Here is a 27,675-nt window from a genome sequence, read left to right on the forward strand (position 1 = left end):
CATGAGTTAGAATACACCTCTAGCAATTTCAGTAGCAGCACCACACAGTTTAGTGTCCATTTATACATTGATGTGGGGCAGCGGTCAGTTAATTCAGTTAGAAAAGAATTTTTATCTATGTTGCCCAGAAGATGTTAGGATATGATTCCAGGTTCTAGCCCATCAAACAGGAAACCTCCTATGTCACAGAAACAACCTATCTTTGTAATTTCCACAGACAAAGATGTTGGTCTGCTTTTCCAAAAGCCATGACTGAGGTAAGTCAAAGAATGTCGCCAACAATTGCTCATAATCAAAAGTGACTTATTTTCAGAAAAGTTGGCATAATATATCTGTTTGGATATTTGCTGAGAGATACTTGCCCCAATAACCAGGATTTAGAGCAGGGGTTCTCAAACTGGGGGTCGGGACCTCTCGGGGGGTCACGAGGTATTACATGGGGGGTTGCGAGCCATCAACCCCCACCCCAAACCCCGCTTTGCATCCAGCATTTATAATGGTGTTAAATATATAAAAAAGTGTTTTTAATTTATAAGAGGGGTTGCACTCAAAGGCTTGCTATGTGAAAGGGGTCACCAGTACAAAAGTTTGAGAGCCCCTGATTTAGAGAGTCTTATCCAGTTTCAGATTAGACTTTATTGTGAATCAATGCATAAGAGTATTTCAATACATTAAGAATAAGAAGTTAAAAAAAAAACTAGAGAAATCTTCGGACTGTGATTTATGTTTTTTCCTATAATTTACAGGGTCAAGATGTTCAAAAATTAAATGGAAACAATGTAGATACTAAAGAACAGAAGATGAAATATTCTCTGTATCACTGTCAGAGCAGCAAATTGCATGTGTTCAAGTGATGTATTACCATGGACAAAACACTATTCATTTTACACCGTTCCTTTGTATATAAATTACTGAATTAACAATGGAAGGAAACTGAAAGTTTGAGGGCAGCTTTTGGATGCAGTGGATTCTTTCCTGAGTGCTTTGCATACTGGACTGGCGAAGGCTTTTCCCAGTTTCAAACTCAATATATATCTTGCATTTTGATTAATAGTAAAAAATTCCTACCAGTTTGATGTTGGAGATCCTGGTAGTTGACAAGCCTGGGATTATTTATGCAGAGAAGCCAATGCGGGTATCTCATTCTATGCCTAGCCTATCTGTGGTGGGGGATTTAAAAATAAACTCCAACTTTAAACTGGGAGCATATGAAACACTGCAGGTTATACAAAGAAGTCTGCATGGAATAATGTAATAAGCAGCTGCAGGTTTAAGGCTCAATTATGCAGTGCCTTCTGGAGGAAATTAATAATTCTGTCTTCAGAGCAGGGTTTGGATACTGTGCAATAAGACCTGGGGCCATGCACTGAACTATTAAGAGAAAACAAAATGTTGAATAGCTGCTTGTTAAGTAAGCACCATCCATTCTGAGCACTGAATGAAGCAAAAAATAGTATGTGGTCATGCAGTTAAATACTGTATCATAATGAATATGTGCAAGGAGAACCAATTAAGGTTGAATTTTTAACTTTTGAGTAGTTGACTTTGAAACTTTATTAGTGTTCGTTTAACATAGTTTGTTTAATTAAACAATTAACTCATAATATTAAGAAAGTTTAATTCTCAACAACAATCTTCAGAGAAATTAGGAATTGTTTTGAAATACAGTACTAAATAGAAAATTTGGCATCTTTGGTTTTTAATGGTTTGCAGAAAATCAGGCCCAATAGTTTTGCTAGATGGTTGGCTGTTTGAAATTACGGCACTTTTATATGCAAGAGTACTCTAACACATATGGGCCCTGACCCAATGCTCACAAAAGTCAACAGCCATCTTTCCATTGACTTCAAAGGATATTGAATCAGGCTTATAGGCCCCAATTGAAAAGTACATAGGCCCCTGCTTAACTGTGATAAGATGTAAGCACATTACGCATTTGTTCCTTGCAAGTGCGCAACACGTGCACACACAACTCATATTGATCCCATGGTTTAAGAAAAAAAACCCCACAACATGAGAGTTAGCAACACTGAACAAAACGCTAATCTGAGTTTCTGGAGATGTCAGGTCATGGTGAACGACACCATGGAAAGACCCAGTGCCTGACATGTCCATTTCATCTATCCATATCCTGCCCCGAAGAGATGCCTGGTGCCACCATGGGACATGGACCATCTTGGATGGAGAAGCCAGTGCCTAGAAGTGGATGGTGGGGTGTTTGCACTATCCTGCCTTGATTTAACCCAGGGGTTCTCAAACTGGGGGTAAGGACCTCTCAGGGGGTCAGGTTATTACCTGGGGGTCACAAGCTGTCAGCCTCCACCCCAAACCCCGCTTTGCCTCCAGCATTTATAATGGTGTTAAATATATTAAAAAGTATTTTTAATTTATGGGGGGGAGGTTGGACTCAGCGGCTTGCTATGTGAAAGGGGTCACCGGTACTAAGAACCACTGATTTAACCCCCATGAGGTGTGAGCCGCCAGCCAGCAGTGTGAGAGTCTTGGTGAGATAGGACATGGGTGTTGGGGTGGGGTTAGTTCTCTCCCCTCCCACACATGCACAAGAAAAAAGTAGGGCTGGTAATAAATGCAGGAGGTGCTGGGGGAGGTTAAATCACTTTATTAAAATGGCCAAAACATAGTCACGACACAAAGCGACTGGGGACAGTGACAGGTAGCAGGGCCCCAGCTCCCCCCAGGAGCCAGGCTGGCTGCACCTCACAGCTGCCTGCATTGGGACAACCAACCTACTCCCGCCTGGCGCAGACTCCCCTGCTCCGTCGCATAAGAGCGGGGGAAAAGGAGCGCCTGCCATAAACCTGACAGAAGAACAGCTTCGCACATGCGCAACGTGACCCTTGCGGAGCCCCTTGCTTGTGCGCACTAGCGGCCTGGAAAACGAGACCGTTCGTCCGGCACATGTGCGTTTGAGGGTCTGGGCATGCGCCCTAAGGGCCAGAAGAAAGCGTACGTGTTATTTAAGTCACGTGATCCCCTCCCGCTTCCCCGGCGGAGCCACGTCCTCCGCGGTTCGGGGGCGGGGTCGGAGAGCGTGCGTGGCGTGAGAGCGCCAGGTTCCCGGATGGAGGCGATGGTGATCGCCATTTGGGCAAGAGCAGCAGGCGCGGAGGGCGCTAGGTAGCTGCCGCTATGAGATCCCCGATCCAGCTGCTGCTGCTCGTGCTGTTGGCCTTTCCCGCCGCTCTGCTGCTCGGCGGAGTTCGCGGCGGCCCGGGTGAGAACGCGCGCGCTCGTGTTCGGGGAGACGTTGATATTTGAAATTCGAACGGAAAACGTTAACCGCTTCCTGGAGCGGGCGAGCGCGTGAGGGGCTGGGCCTGGGCGTCCCCGGGTGGGTGGGTGGAGAGACCAGGTTCCTGGGCACGGAGTGTCGGGCGCGGGGTTGGCCCGGGATCCCCCTGTCCAGTTTGGAGGTGGCCAGGTCCTGCCTTCCTGGTGCCTGGCGCTGCTGGGCATGCCGGCGGCAAAGGCAGGCGCCTTCCCCAGCGCTCAACTGGGGCGAGCCGGGCGGCGCGGGGAGGCTGAGCTGCTCGCTGTCCGCGAGGCTGACGTGTCACTGGTCTCCCCACTCCGGCTACCGACCCTCGCACGCGGCTACCCCTGACCAAACGGCCCCGGGTCGGTGGCTTCCTCCCGGACACGTGCTGCGCTCCCCGGTGCCTCCTGGGCACCCGCGGCGACACCCAAAGCGCCGCAGGGCTGGCAGCCGGGCCGGCCCGCGCCCGTACTTGGGGTTCGGTGGTGCCTGTGGCGGGCGAGTGGTTTCCCGCGATCGGTCACACACCGTTGGCAGGTGTCACAAGCCAGAGCGCGCCCAGACTGCCAGCCTCGGGGGCAGGGACTGTCCTATTGCTGCAGTGAGCAGTAACTTTCTAGCAGGCACCTTCGCTTCGGGGGGGTGGGGGGCATCGTTTCAAGGCAGCCAGTAAGGACTATGTGACTCTGCAGAGCGGCTGCTAAATGACCGAAGGCTGTAATGCCTGAAATGGCTGTAAGGGTCGTTTTTCTGGACTTGCTGTATAAATTGATGAGTGCCTACTTTAAAACGGCAAGAAAATGCCTTGGCAGCCAGTCTTCTCTTCTTCCCTGCCCCAAAGTGTCCTTCAAATAATAAAACACTCACCACGTCTGTTTATGCTGTAATTGTATCTGATTTATGCCTTGACAATTGCTGATAATATTAAGTTGAAAGAGGGTTGAAGGGCAATGCTGTACATGCATGCTTTTCTGCCTGGGTACTGCATCATATATCATGTGTTCCTCTTCCCACAAAAAAGCAGCTCTCTTTTTCTACTATTGCCACATCATCATTCCTTCTGAAATCCATTGAAGGGAGCACAGATTAGTGTGTTGTTTAGGAAGCATGTTTATGTAGTGAGATATAAAATAACATAGCAGCCACTGGCTATAGTTAAAGTTATGTTAGAACTTTAATTATAAATCCAGTATTTACAAACTCTTAACTTTCTGAAACCTTCTAGGGCTGAAATTATTTCAATTAGTTGTGGCTAAGCAGTAAACTTGAAAAGTTTCTGAAAGTCTTTCTACAAATTGCTAAACATAACATTTGAATTCTACAGATGTGCTAATCCTCTGAGGATTTGGGCCTAGATCCACAAAAGGATTTAGTAATTGTGATGCTGAATCTTGTGACACCTAATTTTTAGGCACCTAGAAAATCACAAGAACTGTACTTCAATCTAAGAAGCCTGAATTAGGTGCCTAGGCTCCTATATTAAGAGTTGGGAGAATTAGGCCTGGGCTACACTGGGGGAGGCGGGGGCGTGTTTGAATTAAGATACGCAACTTCAGCTATGCTATTCGCGTAGCTGAAGTTGAAGTATCTTAGTTCCACTTATCTGGCCATCCTCTCCGCAGTGAGTCGACCGCCGTGGCTCCCCCTGTCGACTTAGTTTACTCCTCCTGCCGACATGGAGTACAGGCGTCGATTTGGGGATTGATTTATCGCATCTAGACAAGACATGATAAATCGATCCTCGATACATTGAACACTACCTGCTGATCCGGCGGGTAGTATAGATGTACCCATAGACACCATAGATTGCAATCCACTAAGCCAGCAGGATAGGCAGGGAGCTGCCTAAACTAACCAATGAGAGATGCCAACCAGAGGGGTATAATAAGCAATCTGAATGAGACTGTTTTAGTGCCACACTAAATCCAGATTTTTCTCTGGTCCAGGAGAATTGCTCCTGGCCTGTTTGGGAGTAAGTGCCCTGCATAGCTGCTGTTTTGCTTACAAGTTACTTAAACTTGATAACTTTGGATTTTTCCAAAGCAGGTGAATTAATTTTGTTTCTGTAACAGTGAAAGGTCACTATGAACTTGAAATCTGTTAATCTAAAATGAGTTGAATAGCTCCAGGTCCTGTATCTACCCTTGACCTCCCTGACAATTTTTTTGGATTTACTGTCCTATTCTACTATATTTTAAAACAGTACCTTTCCTACTTATTTGTAGGTAGGTTAATGCCTCCAGGCCTCGCTCAGGTTTTGGGCCCACAGGGGAAATAGTAAAACTGATTGCACATGAAATGCTGTCAAATGCCTGAAGTATCTATTGGGATTTTCTTTCTATTCTTTTCAGTTAAGGTAATTTTAGGTGTAACAATAAATTAAATTAATTCAGACAAATGGGGTTAAGTTGACTGTCTTTCAGATCACAGTGCTTAGAACAGTGGGTCTTCATACACATAGGTTGAGTTAGTTATTCATATGTATGTTTGTAGAGTTGGATCTCTGAATGCTTGTCAGGAAATTAAAGTTCACTTTATTATAAAAGGTGTGGCTCTGTTGTGCAAAGGTATTCATGTTCTTAAACATGATAACTCTTAATGTTTGAAACCATGCCATTCAGTAGAAAACATAATATGGTCAAGTTAATGAGACCGTTAATTTTCTTGTTCTTGAGCATTTAAATAGTTGATCGTGCACATATGCAGTTCTGTTTCTGGTGGGGAGCTCTGCATGAGCCATATGATTGGGGACTAAATTTGTAGTCTTCAAACTTCGTCAGTATGTGCCTACATATTTTAAATGTGAGGATTTGAGTTAATTTCATAGGTGCTCATATATCATGAATGTGATAAAACGCCTAATGAGTTTGAATTAAAGTGAAATTGATCCAAACCAATTGTTGATGTGAATGCTGATATTTGTGGTGGGGGAAGAATTTCAGAGGTGGTGTGGAAAAATAGCACAAGATTATTTTAGTTATAAATCCACTATAGCATTCTGATCATTTTGACATGCTAAAGTGAATTTTTTTAGGTCCTTGAATTGTACCCTTTGCTATAATTTGATCTATACTATATGGTATTAGCAAGGCCCTTGCCTTAGTATTTATCGAGTTCACCCCAGCTCCCAAAAAATCCCAGATTTTGAAGAAGCTAGTATCTGGATTTTACTTCTCTCCCTCCATCCCCCCATTTTTGATTATTGGGGGGGGGGCGAGGGGGCCCAGGAATCTCACAGAGGAAGTGGATGGGGTCAGGAGGGCACTCTGTCCAGCAGGGAAAGTGGACAGGGCTCTGTGCAGGCAGTCTCGGCTCCCTGCTCATCTCATTCCCCCAACATGCAGGCATAGCAGCCACCAACTGACAGTTACCGTCCTCTGCCCAGGCATGCTGAGGAGGCTGACGGGGATTCTGCGAGAAAATGAATAGGGCTGCGCTGAAGGGCCAGGTCAGGTGGGTTCTTTGCCCAGTAGACGAAGTAGACAGGACCCTATATCCTGGAGAATTGAGATGGGCAGGAGCGAGGTCCCAATAGCTGAGAGAGCCCACACAGAACTCCCCTTACACCTGCTGGAGAGTGTTAGTACTCATGGGGTGCAGCTTTCCACTCCACTCCTAACGCCCTTCAGTGCATTCCCGTTCACTTCCTCTGTACAGGGGGGAAGCAAGAGGGGCAGGGAGCCAGGCTCCAGCACCCAAGACCATCCAACCAGTATGTCATGAGTACCCTGGCTCCCATGAGCACTGAACACCCCTTCTCTCATCTCCTGCCTGCTGCCTTTTGTTTTCATATTTTACCAATGTTCACCTTTTTAATTTTTGAATAAACGCTGATAAGGTCCTGGGAAACGTACGAAAAAATTAAAACTGAAAATGAGAAGGGCGTAGATGTTTGATTCCATTTAGTTCTAGTTTCAGACATTTCCCATCTTGAGCCAAAATATTGCAATATAACAAACAGCAAGGGATAGATAATGAGCACTGGAGCATCTAGTTAGTTTAGCTCGGTGGTTCTCAAACTATTTTTTTTTTGTGAGGACCACTTGCAAATTGCTGAGGGTCTCAGTGGACCACTTAATGATATTTCCAAATGTTGTTTGTACCATTAGCTAACTATTGTAAAGCGCTTTGGATAAAAGCACTATATTAAAAAAGCCCCTTAATAGGTTTTTTGTTCTACAAATAAAAGCACACAACTCATATTTTAGTGTCAGTAGTCTTACCTTTCTAATGCGAGGATATGCCCTCTCTCCCCTACTGCAGCAGCCCCTGGGATGGGGCTGGGAAGGAGGGGGGTCTTTCCCCCACCGCAGCAGCCCCTGAGCTGAGGCTGGGAAGGAGGATCGTCTCCCTGGCAGCTGCAGCCCTAGAGCTGTGGAAAGTCACCTCTTTTTCTGGCCACCTCAGCCCTACACATCCCAAATTCTCCCTCACCCCCTCCTTTCACCTCATTGACCCCTCCCACTGACACCTTATTCCCCCCAAGACCACCACCTCACTTTACACATGTCTTCTCCAGGGTCCAGGCACCTAATTGGTGGAGCCATGCAGACCACATGAATGGAGCTTGTGGACCACTAGTGTTCCGTGCACCACAGTTTGAGAACCTCTGGTTTAGCTGAATGGTGCATTTATTTCTGGCTTTTAAAGATTTCTCAAATATAGGCCAGATTCTGACCTGAATTGTTGAACTACATGAATGAAAGCAATCCAAACAGTCAGATGCCTCAATATACATAAAATACCATGATTTTATCATTTAGCATCTGATTTTTCAACTTCCTGTTGTATAAATGTAAGTTTAAAATTTAGTGGATTACTTAGAAATAAAGAACGAGGAGTACTTGTGGCACCTTAGAGCAGTGGTCCCCAAAGCGGAACTCCTGGGTGCCATGGCGCCCACCGGGGCATCTATGTGTGCCTGTGTATTGTCCGGCAGATGAGCATCCACTGAAATGCCGCCAAGAATCAGTGTCTTCCAGAGGCATTGCCGCCGAAATGCCGCCGAGAAGCAAGGTCCTCCAGAGGCAATGCTGCCGAGAAGCAGTGTCATCCAGAGACGTCGCCGCCAAAATGCTGCTGATTTTCGGCGGCGACACCTCTGGATGATGTTGCTTGGCGGCGACACCTGTTGATGTTGCTGCTTCTCGGCAGCATTTCGGCGGATGCTTGTCCGATGGCAACGGTCCTCGGTGGCTTGTCGTCTGGCACCCACCAGACAAAAAAGGTTGGGAACCACCACCTTAGAGACTAACAAATTTATTTGAGCATAAGCTTTCGTGGGCTAAAGCCAACTTCATCAGATGCATGCAGTGGAAAATACAGTAGGAAGAGAGAGATACACACAAAACATGAAAAAAATGGGTGTTGCCATACCAACTCTGAGACTAATCAAATAAGGTGGGCTATTATCAGCAGGAGAAGAAACTTTTGTAGTGATAATCAGGATGGCCTATTTCAAACAGTTAGAATCATAGAATATCAGGGTTGGAAGGGACCTCAGGAGGTCATCTAGTCCAATGCCCTGTTCAAAGCAGGACCAATTCCCAACTAAATCATCCCAGCCAGGGCTTTGTCAAGCCTGACCTTAAAAACCTCTAAGGTAGGAGATTCCACCACATCCTTAGGTAACCCATTCCAGTGATTCAACACCCTCCTAGTGAAAAAGTTTTTTCCTAATATCCAGCCTAAGCCTCCCCCACTGCAACATGAGACCATTACTCCTTGTTCTATCATCTGGTACCACTGAGAACAGTCTAGATCTATCCTCTTTGGAACCCCCTTTCAGGTAGTTGAAAGCTGCTATCAAATCCCCCCTTATTCTTCTCTTCTGCAGACTAAACAATCCCAGTTCCCTCAGCCTCTCCTCATAAGTCATGTGCTCCAGCCCCCTAATTCTTTTTGTTGCCCTCCGCTGGACTCGTTCCAATTTTTCCACATCCTTCTTGTAGTGTGGGGCCCAAAACTGGACACAGTACTCCAGGTGAGGCCTCACCAATGTCTAATAGAAGGGAATGATTATGTCCCTCAATCTGATGACAGGAAGGTGTGAGTAACAGAAGGGAGGAAATTAGCATGGGGAAATAGGTTAGTTTGTGTAACTCTCCAGCGCATCATCAAGGATCTACAACCTATCCTGAAGGACGATCCCTCAGTCTCACAGATCTTGGGAGACAGGCCAGTCCTAGCTTACAGACAGCCCCCCAACCTGAAGCAAAAACTCACCAGCCACCACGCAACAAAAACACTAACCCAGGAAGCTATCCTTGCAACAAAGCCCGTTGCCAACTTTGTCTACATATCTATTCAGGGGATACCATCATAGGACCTAATCACATCAGCCACACTATCAGAGGCTCGTTCACCTGCACATCTACCAATGTGATATGCCATCATGTGCCAGCAATGCCCCTCTGCCATGTACATTGGCCAAACCGGACAGTCTCTACGCAAAAGAAGAAATGGACACAAATCAGACGTCAAGAATTATAACATTCAAAAACCAGTCAGCGAACACTTCAGCCTCCCTGGTCACTCGATTACAGACCTTAAAGTCGCAATTATTCAACAACAAAAATTCAAAAACAGACTCCAACGAGAAACTGACATACAGATTAACACTCTGAAACCTGTTAGAAATAAAGAACACTTTCATATCAGCTACACCTAATGTTATAATCTTACAATAATGAGACATTCATGGTACAATCGGGGTCTAAGAAGCAGCTTGGTTACTTCCTAGTACCCTAAGGCAAACACCTTGACAAACCTTGTTTTCACTCTTTTCTCTGCAGTTGTGTGTATCAAAGCTTTAATTTGTTTTGAAATTGCTGGTACATAAATTTCTAAATTTTAAAAACTTATTCAATAGAAACTTCAGTTTCTAAACTGATAGTGATTTCTGCTTATACAGACCAAAACTTTTGCATAATATTTTGCAACTAAAACCTCAAGCTATTTATCTCCTACCAGTAAATGTAAGTCTTGGAAAACTGAAATATGATCCCAATGTCCCCTTAGTCAACCACACTCACAGAAAGTGACTTCTGGTATTTCCATCTTGTTTTGTTACTAGGTTCAAGCTTATTAGTTGCAGCCCAAGATGCTACGGAGGATGAAGAAGCAGTGGAAGATACGGTAGTTGAAGATGAAGATGATGAAGCTGAAGTTGAAGAAGATGAACCCACAGACTTGGTAGATGTGCATACATTTTGTTTCAAAGCATTAGATTATACAGCTTCTTTAAGTTAGAGGTTAGATTAGAAATATGAATTTTAGTTTACCATATTTAATTTCTTTAAAGTGGCTAAAGACAAAATATAATTAAGGACCTTAGAAATACTTTTGATTTGGGCAACTAGGAAAGATATAAGGGGAACAACTAAATAGTAATTGGAACACTGGCTGTGCCTAACAGCATCTTAAAAAGAGAACACTAACTGAAATTGCACAGTTCATGCTTTTTCCCACTTCAACATTTACCTTAAAAAGATAATGGTATTTCTTCAGTGTAAATTTGGTTTGTCATATTGTCTCTTTGAAGTCTCGCTTAAGCCCTGCAATAATGTTTGAAATCTAGTTTTGAGGTACCGGTATATTTTTGCTTCTTTTAATTACATCTGCAGTCTGAAATAAAATCACCAAGGTACATTTGTCGTGCCACCAGAAATGTCACTTTCCTTTTTGAGGCAACTATTTCAAAATCTTGCTGTGATATGATTTATGTAGTGTTACTAATCACCTCTGGCAGATTTAACATTCAGCTGTTAAATACCTGATAGAGGCTAATCTCTTGACATCAACTCATGCACATTAATGCTAAGAAATTAAAATGAAAACTTGGGGCGTGGGAATGGGAAAATAAAGAAAAATGGAAAGATGAAAAGAGGAGGGTGTATGTGAATTTTTATATATAATAAAAGCAAAGAATTACTAGATTACTGCTTGATAAATACATTTGATGCATTTTACCGGTTTTCATCAAATTTATTTGATGCCCTTCCATAGTACGTGACCAGCTTAACAGCAGTCAGATACTATTAGGCAGGAATTAAATATTGGTGGTAATAATGGAATACATTCAATGTACATTGTCTATTTAACCATCTCTAGTAGTAAGCTGAAAATTGTTAAGTATAGTGTTCAAACAGTATAGGACTGGTCTTGAAATAACACAAGATGTGGCTTTGCATTGAGGTATGATATATCTTTCTCTCTGGTTAGTAGGCTTAGTTCTTGGGTTAGAAAGGGAATAGAGGTAAATTTTTTGAAGTCCTAGGGATGAATAGAGTAGTGAACACTCTCTAAAAATTTCCTGTGTGCTTGATTTTCTTCAAAAAATATTTGGTCCAAGAATAAACATAAGAATGTAAGCTTAATTGAAGCCTAACCTTCACCAACAAGTTGACAGCACTTGGTTAAAAGTAACTTTCACACTTTAACTTTAATGTGATTAACAGTATCTCACAATATATCTACAGAGTTTTACAAGTAGAAAACAATATTATAATGTGAGGTGTACCTCCATTTCAAGGATTGTAGCATTGGTAATATCCTTACCAAGCTAGAAACACCTTTATTATAAATAGCTGCTGCCCTTAAGAATTCCTAGATGAATAGTAATTCACTCCCCAAAATTTTACAAGACATAGGATTCCTTGTTTCAAAAGTCTGTCCTCTTATTTGGAGATGGAAGGACAGGCAATTGGTATACTATTATTATGTAGGGATGAGAAAATGAGGCCTGTCCAGAATGTGGACTCAAAGAACAATTAAAGGGACTGAGTTCAAACACAATACAACTTTTTTACCATTAACATCTTAAAATTCAGTAGAAATAGTCTTTAAACAAAGATTTGTCTGTAGCAAAACTTACTTTTTATTGTCTAAGCTATATTCTGTAAGATCTGTTTTAGTAAGTGACTGACACCTTCTTGGAGTAGGTATGGAAACTTACTTGAATGTTTGAAGTTATTTTTAGACTGTTCATTTAAACAGTTACTCTCCTGTTGCTTTGTGATCAGAAGCCTTATCCTTTAGGTAGAACTGAAAGGTGTTTGTTAAGACATCAGTTGAGATTATCTTCCTTGTGACAGTTGACTACTTCTGACTCCTCCTAAAAAGTGTCAAAGTACTGCACTGCTTTAAATATTTATTCATGTCATCAAATAACACAGACTATACAAACATATCCACCTGTCTTGGTTAGTAAACAGGGAACTGTATTTTGGCTATTTAATACATTTACATTTAACAAATTTTATATTGCATAGACAATTTACAAGAAGGATGCCTTGTTCCCGGTTTTCACTTTATTATAAAGTAACTAGATGCAGAGGGACAAAATAGCCCTTGGCTTAGACCAAGCTCTTTGCTTGTTTTAAAAAATAGAGAACAACCACATAATTGGGGAAAACAAGACTCCACAATTTTAGATTACCAACTTCTAAGCACCTCTTGTACGCTAGAGCCTATGAATATGGTAATCATGCTGCATTTCACTCTGTGGCCATTTACAGCACTGGAGAACTAGCAGCTCAGGGTCAAAGAAAAGCAAACAGCAGAGAGTTGGCAGTCTGTCACATCAGAATAGTTCTGCAACAGCAGCAGCTGTAAATGTTTTGTCCCACTAATTTTCTTAGAGAATGCCACACAACAAAATACTTCTGTTACACTTAACTTATAGGATTCTCATAAAATGTGCACATTCTTTGCTTCACTGTTTGATAGGTTTTTTCAAAAAATTCTCTTGTCTTAGATAGAAGAAAAAGAGGAAGAAGACTTATCAGGAGAACCTAAAGCCTCACCTAGCGCTGATACAACTATCTTGTTTGTGAAAGGTGAAGGTAAGATGTACACAAGTCCTGTAGCAGTCTATCAAATGCTTGGCTGTTGCTGACTGGTCACTAGTTTTAAATGGCATTACACATGCATAAAACAATATTGAAGCTCTAATAAAGCACTGTACAGTTTTGTTGGGGCTGAGTTTAAACTGGGATTCTTGTGCACTTTAACACTGGCATGGCATATAAAAACTTTAACTTTAAGATATTGTTATGTTCTAGACTTTCCTGCAAACAACATTGTAAAGTTCCTGGTAGGCTTCACCAACAAGGGTACAGAGGATTTTATTGTTGAGTCTCTTGATGCCTCTTTCCGGTACCCTCAGGACTATCAGTTTTTCATCCAGAATTTCACAGCTCTTCCTCTGAACACAGTGGTTCCACCACAAAGACAGGCCACATTTGAGTACTCGTTCATCCCTGCAGAGCCTATGGGTGGTCGCCCCTTCGGACTGGTTATAAATCTGAACTACAAAGACTTAAATGTAAGCCCAATTTTGGAATTACTTTTACTCCTTCAAATTAAAGTGGAATTGTGGGCAGGAAGGGAAAGACTAATCCAATTGGTAGTGTTTTAAAAAACACTTACTGTCTGTGTAGATAAAGATAATGAATGGTGCTCTGTCTTTACGGAAAATCTTGACTTTCTCCTGAGATCTCGTAAACTCACTGGGTGAGATTTGTGTAGTCCCATGAATCTGAATGAGTGAGCAGTGCTGGCAAGTGTTGTCATTAGCTTTTTAAAAGATTTATCAAAGGCACTAATGGGAGTTAGGTGCTTGCTCCCATTGACTTTCAGAAGGAGTTAAACCTCTAACAGTTTCTTGCACCTTTGAAAGTTCCCTCCAGTGAACAATGTAATAAGATCCTTGGTGCTCAGTAGAACATCTCTATCACAGTACAGAAAGACATGAAGTTGGTAATAGCATTTGTGCTAAAGCCATGGACACTGTATCACATGTTCTTATGTAAGATTTTTTTTATTCTACATACTTACTAAAGGTATTGCTCTGCAAGTCTTCAGCTAGCTCCAGTTTCAGAACCTCTTGCAGTGTTTTCTCCCATAGCTATAACCTTTTTGTTGTGAGCTAATCAGTTCCTCTGCTCTCCACGTGGTAGTTTGTCCTCAGCAGAGGTTTTAGAATCTCATCACATTTCCTTGGAAGGCATTACAATTATGACAGGTTAAACTGATTTAAAAAATAATCATCATTATTGCAGGGCAATGTGTTCCAAGATGCTGTCTTCAATCAAACTGTTACAATTATTGAAAAAGAAGATGGATTGGATGGAGAAACGTAAGATAAATTTGAACTTGTTTTTGTTGGTAGTACATCAGCCGTAATGTACTGCTATATGTGGTCACTTAAAAATGCTTTTGTCCTCATTTCATGGAATGCTGGAAATCCTGTATGGCCTGGTGATGGTAGAGCATTCAGAAGAGGGGAGAGGAAATGTTAACCCAACACCTCAGAAATAGAGGCTGTTCATTCTTGTTCAATGTGAAATAAAACTGATTGGATGTGCACTTCTCAGACTTAAGAAAAATTCTGTACCTAATTCATATTTCAAAATATAGTCATAATATTACTATTTCAGATAGGATAGTTTTCATTACTTTTCTGTCTGAGATCCAAGTCCAGAGCATAAGTGTGGCCTATTGGTAATTGCAGGAATAGCCTCAAACTGAGGCTGTATTCCTAAATAACATTATTTGTAGGGAGGAAGGGTGACACTGATGGCTCAGGATATTGAGATGTCCACATTTTGAAGGCTGAAGTACCTGTGGTATACAATTTTACTTCTGAGTCACTGTTTGAAATTAGTCTAAGTTGCAATCTGAGGGGTTCTTTTCAGGTGGCAACGTGAATTGTTAGTCTAATTCGTAGTTAACACATGCGCTCCTCACAATTTTGGGGAAATGCAAAGAGGCTAAAGGTGAATTGCTTTGAAAACAGAATTACTTGTTCCTGGAAGTAGCTTGCAGTTCCTTGTGGGGAAACTTTTAGCTGCTTTACTTGATCTATGGATTAGAGGCATTCATTATGAGCATTCAACTAAATTGTTGAAAGAAAGGAAATTATGTGGTACTCTCACTACTTGTTGCAAGGATGTGGCACAGTACATACTTGTTAAACATACATTAAAATATTGTGTGTGGAATTTTCAAAAGCACCTATGTTACCCTTTTGAAGAAGGACCGAGCATTTACAGGTGACTGTGTACTAGAATTTGCCTGCTTAGCAAATCAGTTTCCAAAACTTACTGAAAACATGTCTTTTGATGAAGATTCTGATTAAGCTCTTTCTGCAATGATTTTTATGAAAACAAGGAGGAGTCCGGTGGCACCTTAGAGTAAGAGATTTATTTGGGCATAAGTCTTCGTGGGTAAAAACCCACTTCTTCAGATGCAAATACTCCGTTAGTCTTTAAGGTGCCATCGGACTCCTTGTTGTTTTTGTGGCTACAGACTAACACAGCTACCCCTCTGATACTTGGCACAATTTTTATGGTTCATAGATTTAGAACTTCTTGTCAGCTTCAGCTTGTAAAGTTGGTTAGTTTAATACCTTGGAGGATGATCTACTGTTCATTAGAATAAGGGAACCTAACCTCTTAAATACTGCATGAGACTTAAACTATAATTGGAATCTATGGAAAAAGAATTCAACTATCCACTTAGTCTAGGAAATGTACAGGCTGTTTCAGAGAGTTCCGCTGTAGAACACTCTCTCCATAAGTTCTAATTTAGGTACCCATTTCTTAGGATGCTCCGTCATCAGTAAAGACTTCAGGGTATTCTTGCAACATGTGCATTGAGGTGGTGTATACTACAGAAGTGATTATGTAATGGGGTCTCATAGCTTTTGTAACTGATTAGTAAATTGGCGGTCACATTTGTTCATTCTCTCTCTCTCTCTCTCTCTCACCCCATTTTAGAATTTGGTATGTCATGTTAACTTTAGCAAATGTGAACCTAGAGAAATGTCAGTAGCTAAATACATATTTGTTGAAGTCTACCAAATGGCACTTTTGTATGAAAATTTGCCCTGTTTTTCCAAGTAAAAGTTAAGATTATTGTAACTTATCAGAGCCAAACAACTCAATTTGGTTTACTCTGTATTTCACAGTACTTTGTGTTAAGCTTCATTATTTCTCACCCTCCATTCTTTCTCCTGAAAGAGACGGGAGAGAGACCTCAAAATTTGCTTTACCAGCACTTTTTTTTTTTAAAGTCACACAATATGCAGAGGCACTCCAAGGACCCGATAAAATTTCTGCAATTACTTCTCATTCTTTGTTTTAAACAACTGATTAGACTTCAAACTGAAGATGACCCTACATTTTTTTTCTTTCTTACCAAATAAGAATCTTCATGTACGTGTTCCTGGCAGGACTTGGCCTACTTGTCATTGTTGGTCTACATCAACTGCTAGAATCTAGGAAAGTAAGTAAGCAATTATGTACATGCACTTCTTCAGCATCAACAGAATACTGTATATGATTAAGTGTTAGTTTCCAATCAGAGCAATACAGCTTTTATGGTCTATTATTGCACAAAAGAACTCATGAAAATTTAACTTTGATCAGTGAAATTGAAGGGAAGCAGATTGATACTAAAATTCCTCCTAGCCTTTAAACAGAAATGTGTCTTATGAGCTGTTTTGTAACTTGAAAAAATTATGCTGATGAGTTGCTTGTCTACCACTGTACCTTTGCTTACCTTCTTCCACCATAGCAATGGTCAGCCTTGTGGAATAAAAGGCTCTGGTGTTTTCCAGATGTCAGGCAGGTGTAGCTACAAAACTACATTTTTCATGTATTCTTTACAACCTCATTGAAGTCCTTCCTCATTTCCTGCTGTTATGTCAGCGGTTAATGCCCTGTCTTAACTTGTATTGTAACCTTTGGGACTGGGATCATGTATTCTTACATATTTATATGTGCTTAGCATGATAGGCCTGAGACTTGAACATAATATTGTTCAATAGTGATCATAATATTGCAACTAATGGTTTGTCTTCATACTGATTTGGCCAAGTGGTACATCTAGTGAAAGTGTAACTCAACACTCCAGGTACCACAAGGGTGTTGATTTCAAAGAGTAATAATAGAATGTTATTAGGGAAAAATCCTAACTTTTTAAAAATGATGGATCATAAGTACACTGGAGATAAGAGTAGTGTTTTGTAGATTTGTGCTTTTTTTGGTAATTATTTAATACTGTACTGCATCACTGATATGTATGGAGTTGTATGGGAATCTAGATATAATTCCTGCTACATGGAATGAGGATAATATGAATTTAAAAGCGTAAGATCTGACACTTTATAAGAGTTGTGACAAATTACTTAAGGTGTCAAGTTTGCTAAAGTTAGGCTACAAGGAGGGGGTTGACACTGTAGCTGTTCACAAGCTTAAAGGTGTATTATTTGGGTTTGCTTAATGACAGTTGGCTTTTACTAAATACAGGAATTCCTTATTTAGGTTTAATACCCTGACATTTGTACTACATAAAGCTTCCTTATGGAAGGCAAATTTGTATACATCTCTGTGTGAGATAAACATATTCTTGCCTCAAACTCTTCCAGAGAAAGAGACCAGCACAGAAAGTAGAGATGGGCACATCAAATCAAAATGACGTTGACATGAGCTGGATTCCTCAAGAAACTTTAAATCAGATCAGTAAGTAGTAAGCCTTTCACAACTGTGGTATGATTCACTTCTTTTATCAAACTGTTAAACATTTTTTTTTCCAAATTCTTAAGCCATCTGCTTCATGAAACAAGTTCAATCTAGAAGTATCTTAAGCATATGCACCTTTTTGTAATAACTCTTTTGCGTATTACACAGTAATTGTCTATTGTAAATAGTGAGCTGTTTTTAAAAGGTAGACTCTAAACAGACATTTGTAGAGCTAACAGTGGCAGCCACCACAAACTTTTCCTGCCTGCCTGCTAGTCATTTTTCATTAGATTCCATCTCACTGGTTAGCTAGAAACGAAGTCCAAAATAGGTGTTACATGGCAGAAGTGATCTATATAGAGGCTTTTTAAAAGAAAAAACAAAACTTTTCTTTCTTACCCATGCTTTCATAGACTGGCTTTCAGCACTGCTGACCTTCCAACCAAAGTTTTGATCACAGAATTCTGAAGGGGGTCCTGCTGAGAAGTCCTAGTGGAATAAGACATTTTCTCATTCCCTCCTCCCTCCCCCCCCCCACAGGTTTTCAGTCTGTAGAATGAACACATTTAAGATGATCAAATGATCATCAAAGTGTATGATCTTGTACTTATCAAACACACAACATTAAGACTAAGGTTGTGTAGTTGTATTGGAGTCCTAAATATCACTACTACTGTTAAGAATGCTAAATCCAAATTCAGTATCTGATTTTTCTTAGGCTGTTTGAATACTTGTGGATATTTCTAACTTCTCTTTTGCTATCTTCTATTTTGCTTTCCTGTGGCCTCAGTGCAAAGTAGAAGAGGTGAGGCATTCAAACTTTGGTGCTTTATAGTAACTGGGGGGCTTTTACTATGCATCTACATTAACTGGTCTCTGGTAAAATTCTAATTCATCGCTGCATGTGTAATAGCATGAAAGCACTGGTAAGATTTAGGGCTGTCAAGCAATTTAAAAAAATTAATCGCACGAACAATAATAGAATACTATTTAAATATTTTTGGATGTTTTCTACATTTTCAAATATATTGATTTCAATTACAACACAGAATACAAAGTGTACAGTGCTCACTTTATATTTATTAAACATTTGCACTGTAAAAAAAATTTTTTTCAGTTCACCTAATACAAGTACTGTCATGCAATCCCTTTATCATGAAAGTTGAACTTACAAATGCAGAATTGTGTACAAAAAATAACTGCATTCAAAATAAAACAATGTAAAACTTTAGAGCCTCCAAGTCCACTCAGTCATACTTCTTTTTCAGCCAGTCACTCAGACAAGTTTGTTTACGTTTGCGGGAGATAATGCTGCTTGCTTCTTGTTGACAATGTCACCTGAAAGTGAGAACAGGCATTCACATGGCAATGCTGTAGCCAGTTTCGCAAGATATTTACGTGCCAGATGCGCTAAAGATTCGTATGTCCCTTCATGCTTCAACCACCATTTCAGGGGACGTGTGTCCATGCTGACGACGGATTCTGCTCAATAACAATCGAGGTCAGTGCGGACCAATGCATGTTCATTTTCATCATCTGAGTCAGATGCCACCAGCAGAAAGTTAATTTTCAGTTTCAGTGGTTCTGGTTCTGAAGTTTCTGCACCGGAATGTTGCTCTTTTAAGACTTCTGAAAGCATGCTTTACAGCTCGTCCTGCTCAGATTTTGGACGGCACTTCAGATTCTTAAACCTTGAATCGAGTGTTGTAGCTATCTTTAGAAATCTCACATTGATACCTTCTTTGGGTTTTGTCAGATCTGCAATGAAAGTGTTCTTAAAACGAACTACATGTGCTGGGTCATTTTCCAAGACTGCTATAACATGAAATATATGGCAGAATGCAGGTAAAACAGAGTAACAGACATACTATTCTCCCCCAAGTAGTTCAGTCAAAATTGAATTAACGCATTTTTTAACAAGCATCAGCATGGAAGCATGTCTTCTGGAATGGTGGCAGAAGTGTAAAGGGGCATATTAATGTTTAGCATAGCTGGCATGTAAATACCTTGCAGTGCTGTCTACAAAAGTGCCATGCGAACACCTGTTCTCACTTTCAGGTGACATTGTAAATAAGAAACTGGCAGTATTATCTCCCATAAATGTAAACAAACGTGATTGGCTGAACAAGTAGGACTGAGTGAACTTGTACGCTCTGAAGTTTTACATTTGTGTTTGAGTGCAGTTATGTAACAAAAAAATCTACATTTGTAAGTTGCACTTTCACAATACAAGTACTGTCATGCAATCTCTGACGTGAATTGAAAAGTACTATTATTTTTACAGTGAAATATTTGTAGTAAATGTAAAGTGAGCACTGTACATGTATTCTGTGTTCAATATATTTGAAAATGTAGAAAAACTTCAAAAATTTAATACATTTCAATTGGTATTCTATTTAACAGTGTGATTAAAACTGTGATTAATCATGATTAATTTTTTTAATCGCAAGTAATTTTTTTGAGTTAATTGCGTGAGTTAACTGCAATTAATCAACAGCCCTAGTAAGATTACAACAGAAGTTTGGGTGTTGCAGGTAAACATATTGCAACATTTAACAGATATAGATCCTCCTTTAGTTTTAGTATTCTTGTGACTCTTGTTTTGGTAGTCTAGTTTAAAGTGCACAGCATTTTATTCACCTCATAGTATTGCATAGATGAAGGCTGCCATTGTGAGGAAACTTTTATAGTGAAAAGAACAAAAATAATGCACATGTAACAAGGAAACAAGATCATGGATCTCATTTTAAACACAGTTGGTTCACTTTTAGTACAAGTAACTGCATGTGCCATAACATCTCTTGCATGTAGAATTTTGCACACAGTCAAATCTGTGAAACTTTACAAACCTTTATTATGGTGTGGAACTACTCATGACCAGGACAGGGAGAAAGGTAGGTGAGTACTGCAGCAGCATCCAGGAGAATACCACAGTGTGCACCTACTGTATGAAATTAGTTGTGCAAGCTGATGGAAGTGATAGTGGCTATGGATCTGTGGCCTTAGATAATGTAGCATGTTAAGTGTAAGAGTAACCATTAGAAAACTGACAGTTATATGACTCGTGAGGGACACTGGTCTGCTGGATTAGGCATGGATGCTGTTGAGACCTAGTTTATAAACTTTAGGCTGACACTGAGTTGCTGTGATTGTGGGCAGACTACTTAAACTTCCTGTTCCCCTATCAATAAAATAGGAATAGTATTTTCTTACCTGATAAAGGTCTGAGGATTGGCTGTTTGCACACTGCATCATAATTGTGAAATGCTATAAAACTATTGGGTCCCTTCCTGTATCCTACCTATTTCTTTCCACAGGTCTTTTGGTTGGGAGGTAATGGTATAAAAGACACTAGAAGGAATAAGGAGGTTTGTAGAGGGAATGTGTATCAGAATTATGAAAGTGCATAAATTAGCACCAGAGGACTTTAGAGTAAAATGGAGAGATTGATAGGGGTCTAAACAACAAGGCATAAAATACTCTCCCTGGAGCCACGGGTTCAAATTTAGGCATGGATTTATATTTTGGATTGCATTAATTAGCGATGTGATGCTGAAATAACCTTGAGCTTCCTGGCTTTCAGATGTTTATGTAGAAGATTTAAGACTTTTTTCCTCCCTTTTTAAAAATTGTATATTTACAGCTTTCAAAAGGTAGAGTAAAGTTTGTCTGGGAATTTCTGTACACTTTCAGTAGTGAGATTGTTGAGGACCCATATTTGAAGAGTCTTATCCTAACAAGCATTTGTAAAAACAGTTAGATCTATAAAGATACCAATGAGTTAGATATTTTTTCCCCCCACCCATGAATAGCTGCACTTGTCTTATACAAGGACTGAAAATTCATCTACTGTTTTTTGTTTGCACAAAAAGCATCCCTAGAGCAAAGGACAGTTGTAGACCTGCCATAATGAGTTTTGTAAACTACCCCAGGATTAAACATCAAATGATTATTTTATAGTATTGTAAACCTTGAATGATTCCTAGAGTCATGGGATTTAAAATCATCATGGCTAATATCTCTTTTGCCCTGCTGAATTCTTATGTGGTTACCCCAAACCATTAAAGGAATACTTGTCAGCTGGTAAAGCATTACTCTCTAGAGGTTGATATGATGCTAGAAGATAATATGCAAACTGGAAAGTGTTTAGTTAATGTAAGGTAAGTGTAGGGTTTTTGACATAGCTTCTAAAGGAACTGATAGAGCGTGTAATCCTTTGAGCGGGGTACAGATTAATGTTTTGAATGCAAAGCACCTTTCATTAAGGGTGTATTTTTAATTTTAGTTTTTTTACAAACAACTAAATATAGTCAGTCCTGTGAGGTATGTGTTGAAGAACATGAACATTTATATGCCCTGAAGTTAAATAGATTTTAAATACTATGGTATTTGCATGTTCAAAAACAATAAGTAAGTTTCTCTTTCATCTCAAATCTGCCTCCTGCATGGCAATGTGCTGGAAAGCCAAATGGCAATTTCCATTCTATTCAGGAAAAGCATGAGAATATTTAAAAAAAGAGAAAAATATGCCCTTTTAATCTAATGTACTGTTTGCAGCAGTTTAGGTAATCTTGTCTCCTTTTCTCATTCAGATAAAGCTTCACCAAGGCGGTTGCCGCGCAAAAGGGTACAGAAGAGATCAGTGGGATCTGATGAGTAAATGTTAATTAATACAACAATTCAGCCTTTACTAATCCTGCCCCCCCGCCCCCTTTTTTTCCTGGATTGCAGTAGTGCACAGAATCCATATCAACATGAGGAAAATACTACTTACTATTTGGACTGATCAGTTTATCTGACTGGTGATAACATTGCTGAAAACATACTTCTCATCCCTTTAAGATAACAAAATTGCTTTGGGGGCAGGGGGAATGAAAGTTAACCATTAAGGGGTGTGTGTATAAACAGTTGATCTGAACAGAATCATTGTGCTACCTGAAATGTGCCTTTAGAGTCCTATGTAATGCTGGCTTGTCATCTGCAAACCTTTCTGAAGTTTGTTTTTTTTCCAAATGTATAGGTGCCTAATCTCTTCTGAGTGTATCCTGTTTATATAAGAGTCTTCATGCATTTTTATTTTGTAGTATCCTAAAGCTATGAACTTCATTCTTTGCTGCACACATAGCTACTTTTGTTAGGATTTTTTGTATGTTCCTACTTCAGTGATAATGCACTGATGAGCTGGACATTTTTTAAAATGTAGTTAGTATTCTAAAGGCACAAACAGGTGTAACTGCTTTTAGCAGTACAGAATTTTTTTGCTGCTGTTTGATATAATGCGCACACTGAGGCCTACGAATCCAAATGTATTTGTATAAATGTTAGAGGGATTTTTACAGCAGCAAAATTTGTGAAGCATGGAATGGTATGTAATCTATATAAAAGATTCTTTTTAGACCCTCCCCTCTTCCCCCCCCCCCGTCATATCTGTTTAAATTGTTAGTTTATTTAACTGGTGCCAACAGTTCTGGGGTATTGGACCATAGAGAGAGCTTTGGAATGCTTGCTCAAGTAATCAATAGGCCCCAATTAGTGTTCAGTGACTTCCCCACCCTTACAAAAACTAGAAGAATCACAAGTAGCAAAATGCATTGAATTTCATAGATTATATTGGATGCAAAAGATAACTGTCCTATGAAGTTGTATGTTATGCAGAGACTCTAGTTAATGTACAGTAAAGAGACTTTTTGTAAACAAATTTTAATTTCAAATATAACCTGCAGGTGTACAAAGCTGAGTTCTTAAATGACAGTAAAAAAGAAATTAACTTTGACCCTTTTTTTTGTGGAGTTATGCGAAGTTTTGATCTTAGTGAAGTACTTAAATTTTGTTGTAAAATACTACTTTTTTTAAAGTAGCTGAGTCATAGTGAAATGACAGCTATTGGAAATACCTAAATCTTATTCAGACTTTAAATTGTATTGTACTTCATGCAAGTTTTGTTTAACTTGCTTCTTCAGGTTGATAATTCCAGTATATTCCCATTATGAAATACATGCTAGTTCAACATACATTTAAAAGATACACTGCTATGCACCCTCAAATAGGATTTGTTTTGTAGAAGACTCAAGTTTATAGTAATCATGAAACTAAAGTACAGATCTGTCACTAAAAATGTATAGGAGAATAAGTTTTGGTATAGGCACCTGGATTTCAGTCCTGCATTCTCTGACAGTAAAAGGAAGGAACATAGGGTCATCTTTTTATACAGATATTTAGGTATCTAAAGATATAGATAGGTGGTTCTGAAAATCCAACCTGTCTGAATCATTAGGTGCCTAAATAACTTTTTTAAAAGTCCCTTAGTCATCATTTTGAACTTTGCTCAGTTTGGGAAAGGTAGTGATTTGGGACTTGTAGTTTAGTTTTATAGTTTTCCTGGTGCTTATTTCTTGATCTGCCTTTGTTCTGCAGGGACTGAGCATCTGAGCCAATGACAGATGAACAATACCTGCAAATCACTTCACCACACTCAGTGTGAAACAGGGTCTAAGGTCTGAAACTCCCTCTACTGGCACTACTATACTATAAACTTCCCTGTAAATGAAGTGTGAAGTATTTTGACTCTTGTCTTGGTGTGGAAAGTAACTTTAGAAACATCTGCTTCCCGTTTTTAACAGTGCTTGACTTACGAACTTAACATAACTAGCCAGTAAAGAACATTTAATTACCACATTGCAGGATCTAAAAGATTATTAAAAGAAATCTTGTACAGGCTGATCATAGTAAATTATGGGGACCAGATGTCCCGATTTTATAGGGACAGTCCTGATTTTTGGGTCTTTCTTAAATAGGCTCCTATTACCTCCCACCCCCTGTCCTGATTTTTCACGCTTGCTGTCTGGTCACCCTATAGTAAATCACATACACTTAATCAGTTCAATGCTACCTTCAAAACAACAACTTTGTACATCAGCTAATAAGCCACTTCAGCTAAATGGAGGATGGTTTATCATGTTATAGTCATACTTCTCCTGATTCAGCAAAGCAGTTAATTCATTGGGGGAGAAACTGACTGAACCCTTTGCATTTTAATCTCAGGATTATGCCTGGTACTTAAATTTATGGTTGCCCATCATCACATGCTGGAAAGATTCTTAGTGAATTCAACATCTCTCCTAGAGTCAATTTGAAGTCTGGAAATAAAGTGTTATCTCCATCCACATTCCCAAGGACAATTCTGGATGCGAGTAGTTGTGTTGGAGACAGTCTTCACACAGGAGGCAAACCCTCTGCACTGTACAACAGCAAAGGACCAGATCACAGTTACTGTGATGGGGGTTCCATATGCTAGCAATTTAGAATATCCAACTTCATTCTTTCGCCTTAGTGTAAATGAGAGAGTGGCCCTCATTCTTAATACTTCTGAAACCGTTAGATACATGGTACAACTTGAGATTTAATACGTACAGCTCTTAAACTACACCGAACTCAGGTGAGTGTACTGTTTAGCAATGACTGTCAAATATGATATTTCCATCTAAGTTGAACTGAACTCTTGATCTTTCCCAGCAGTGGAGCAATTTAATGTAAAATAGAACTAAATAATTACCACTGGAACAACTTTCAAAAATAAGTTGTATGAATTGATTTTACTAACTTAGTGGTATAACAGTTTTTTTTTTTAAGGAGAACCAATTGTTTAATACCTCCATTACATCAGGTAATCAAGGTCACACTTAATGGGCACCCAGCCAGTTGGAAAGGGAGGAAGAAGGTGGCTGTATGTGGCACAGAAGGAACTAGAGCCAGTCTTCAAATTTCTAAGCGTGCATGGGGTGTTGCAGTAGAGGCTGGGTATGATGTAAGAGGAAAACTTTGTGGTGGGGGTTACAGTATGCTCATTTTACTTAGTGACTTGAGCTGTAGTGATCACACTTGCTTAATTTAATTTCTTTTTAAGGCACTACTTCCACCACTAGAATGAAATGCTTATAGTGCAACTCATTGACTTAGGGGTTGCTTACTACAATTTGATATCTAACAGCTTCTTGGGGAGAATCTTCCTACTTTTGACTCTCCATTAAGTACTTTCCATGTATGAAATAGTATGGTTCCAATTTCTTGTCCCCGTTTTATACTATAGTTAAAATTTAGCAATACTGCAGTTTTGTGAAATGGCTGAGCCTGTAGCAATAATTGATCCATGTGCTGAGAGGAGATGCTAAAATAATCAATCTAGTACACTAAGGTCTCTAAGTAGCTACATACAACTTGGTTGTATGCCATAATGGGCTATCTTACCATCTGCAATTGCACGCTTACGAGTTAAGTATTAAAGCTTTTTAGGATTACCCATCTTACTTTAAAGAGGTGTGGGTAGCCTACTTAGCAACCTGATGAAATGCCCAATAGGTGCATGAACTTTTAGCCTAAAAAGGGAAAGCTATTAATTACTTTCCCAAAGGAGAGCTTGCATTAAAATCAGTTTCAATTTCAGCCTGGCAGAAACAAATAAGCACAGAAGTAAATCTGAATGAACTGCTCTCCAGGCAAATCTGATACAGGAGGAAGTGACTAAAGCCAGACTTACAAATAGAATTTCATATGCAGTACCATGAAGAACCATGGCCAAGTAGCTAAAGCATAGACCAAGAAATTAGATGGAGACGGTTCTAGTGATAGGCCTGTTGCAGACGTAGTATAACTGGGAGACATTTAACATGGCTGTACAGATCTGTGAAAAGGGAGTAATACTTCAGTCTTTATGCACTGTTTATAAAGGACTCTTGAAATCCTTGCTGGTGCTCAAGACCTATTACTTACACTGAACAGCACTGAATTTATGGCAGCTAGGGGAAAAGGTCAAATACAAGTCCCAATCTCTGTGAGGGAGTTAATGTTAAGTTCCTTTGAAGATGAAAAATGCTAAATTCATAGAAGTAACTCATGTAATACTTGTCAGGATTTTCAGTATTGTGCTGCAAGACTTGGCCCTTCCCTGATTTGAAGAGGTGGTGATTGCTGTATAGAAGACTTATGCCCTTCCACTTGATCAGTGCTCATACTGGATAGAGTGCAGCAGGCTTACAGGGCTGTAAGAATCTGGATTTTTTTATATACCATACTATTATTTTGCTAAATATATGAACAGAACTACAAGGAACTTTCACTGTAATAAAGTAGGTTCAGAAGCTGACTTCACTCTCCCCATTCTGGTTGCAGTACACTAACCATCTTAATCACTTTTCCATGTAAACAATTTAGTTACCACAGCAATGTTATGATTCTCAATGGGAGGGAACATGCTCTTTACAGACCCACTTTGAGAACCCTTTTGAAAGTGAAGGGACAGACTGTTCTGGATAATTGAGGTTCAGCTCATTGAAGTTATACCACAACTGAAATACAAATTGAATTTTTACTTATTTGCAAATTCTTAAACAGTTTAAGGGAAAGCAAAATCACTCTTGAAACTACATCTCTAGGGTTTTTTTTGTAAAACAAACTTGAAATTCTTAGCTTTTTGTAGTTTGTTTTGTTAAATAAAGTACTGGTATAGCACTAAAAAGCTTGATTGGTATTGTGATTTTTTCTGATAAGTGACTGCAAGTAATTTAACTGTGCACATGTACTTTAAAAGCTACTTCTGTATTGAAGTCTGCTTAAATACAAGGTGTTTTAACTGTTGTACACAAACCAAAAGCTTGAGCTCATCTGTAAAAAGAATAAAGTACTCGATTGGGAGGGAGGGGGAAAGCAGCAGCAGCACGTGTTCTGAGCATAACTTATTTATATTCTTCTATTATCCTCTTGAAACACTTCAGGAGGTCAGTTAAATTTACAATGACTAGGAAAATGTTCAGTTACCTCCAACTTCCTGCCAGCTTGAAAAGGTTTACAGGTTCCTGGATGATTGGATCTATGAAT

The 27,675-nt window shown here is 39.8% G+C and overlaps 2 protein-coding genes across 15 annotated transcripts in view; both read left to right on the forward strand.

The window, feature by feature from the left end:
- Positions 1-1,562, forward strand: part of CAGE1 (cancer antigen 1) — a 35,524-nt gene extending 33,962 nt beyond the window's left edge. For 3 of the 12 annotated variants that reach the window (XM_045005603.1, XM_045005604.1, XM_045005609.1), the window contains 2 exons: positions 218-257; positions 747-1,560. In XM_045005603.1, coding sequence (XP_044861538.1) covers positions 218-257; positions 747-854 — 148 coding nt within the window. In that variant the 3' untranslated portion in view covers positions 855-1,560. Of the gene's footprint in view, positions 1-217; positions 258-746 lie in introns of all 12 variants that reach the window. The other 9 variants (XM_045005608.1, XM_045005607.1, XM_045005605.1 and 6 more) reach the window with 7 other exon arrangements.
- A 1,423-nt stretch (positions 1,563-2,985) lies between these two features.
- On the forward strand, positions 2,986-27,319 carry SSR1 (signal sequence receptor subunit 1). 3 transcript variants are annotated; one of them, XM_045004451.1, is made up of 10 exons: positions 2,986-3,235; positions 10,353-10,471; positions 13,035-13,122; positions 13,342-13,604; positions 14,341-14,417; positions 16,489-16,567; positions 17,712-17,805; positions 18,596-18,610; positions 22,398-22,461; positions 24,220-27,319. In XM_045004451.1, the coding sequence occupies exons 1-10, from the start codon at positions 3,151-3,153 to the stop codon at positions 24,224-24,226; spliced, it is 891 nt and encodes a 296-aa protein (XP_044860386.1). In that variant the 5' UTR covers positions 2,986-3,150; the 3' UTR covers positions 24,227-27,319. The 3 variants fall into 3 exon arrangements, with proteins under 3 accessions (XP_044860386.1, XP_044860387.1, XP_044860388.1); XM_045004452.1 differs by lacking the exon at positions 18,596-18,610 and having other exon boundaries at positions 2,988-3,235; XM_045004453.1 differs by lacking the exons at positions 18,596-18,610; positions 24,220-27,319 and having other exon boundaries at positions 2,988-3,235; positions 22,398-23,578.
- The last annotated feature ends 356 nt before the right edge of the window (positions 27,320-27,675 follow it).

The sequence above is a fragment of the Mauremys mutica genome, chromosome 2, assembly GCF_020497125.1.
Source record: "Mauremys mutica isolate MM-2020 ecotype Southern chromosome 2, ASM2049712v1, whole genome shotgun sequence".
Taxonomy (NCBI): Eukaryota; Metazoa; Chordata; order Testudines; family Geoemydidae; genus Mauremys; species Mauremys mutica.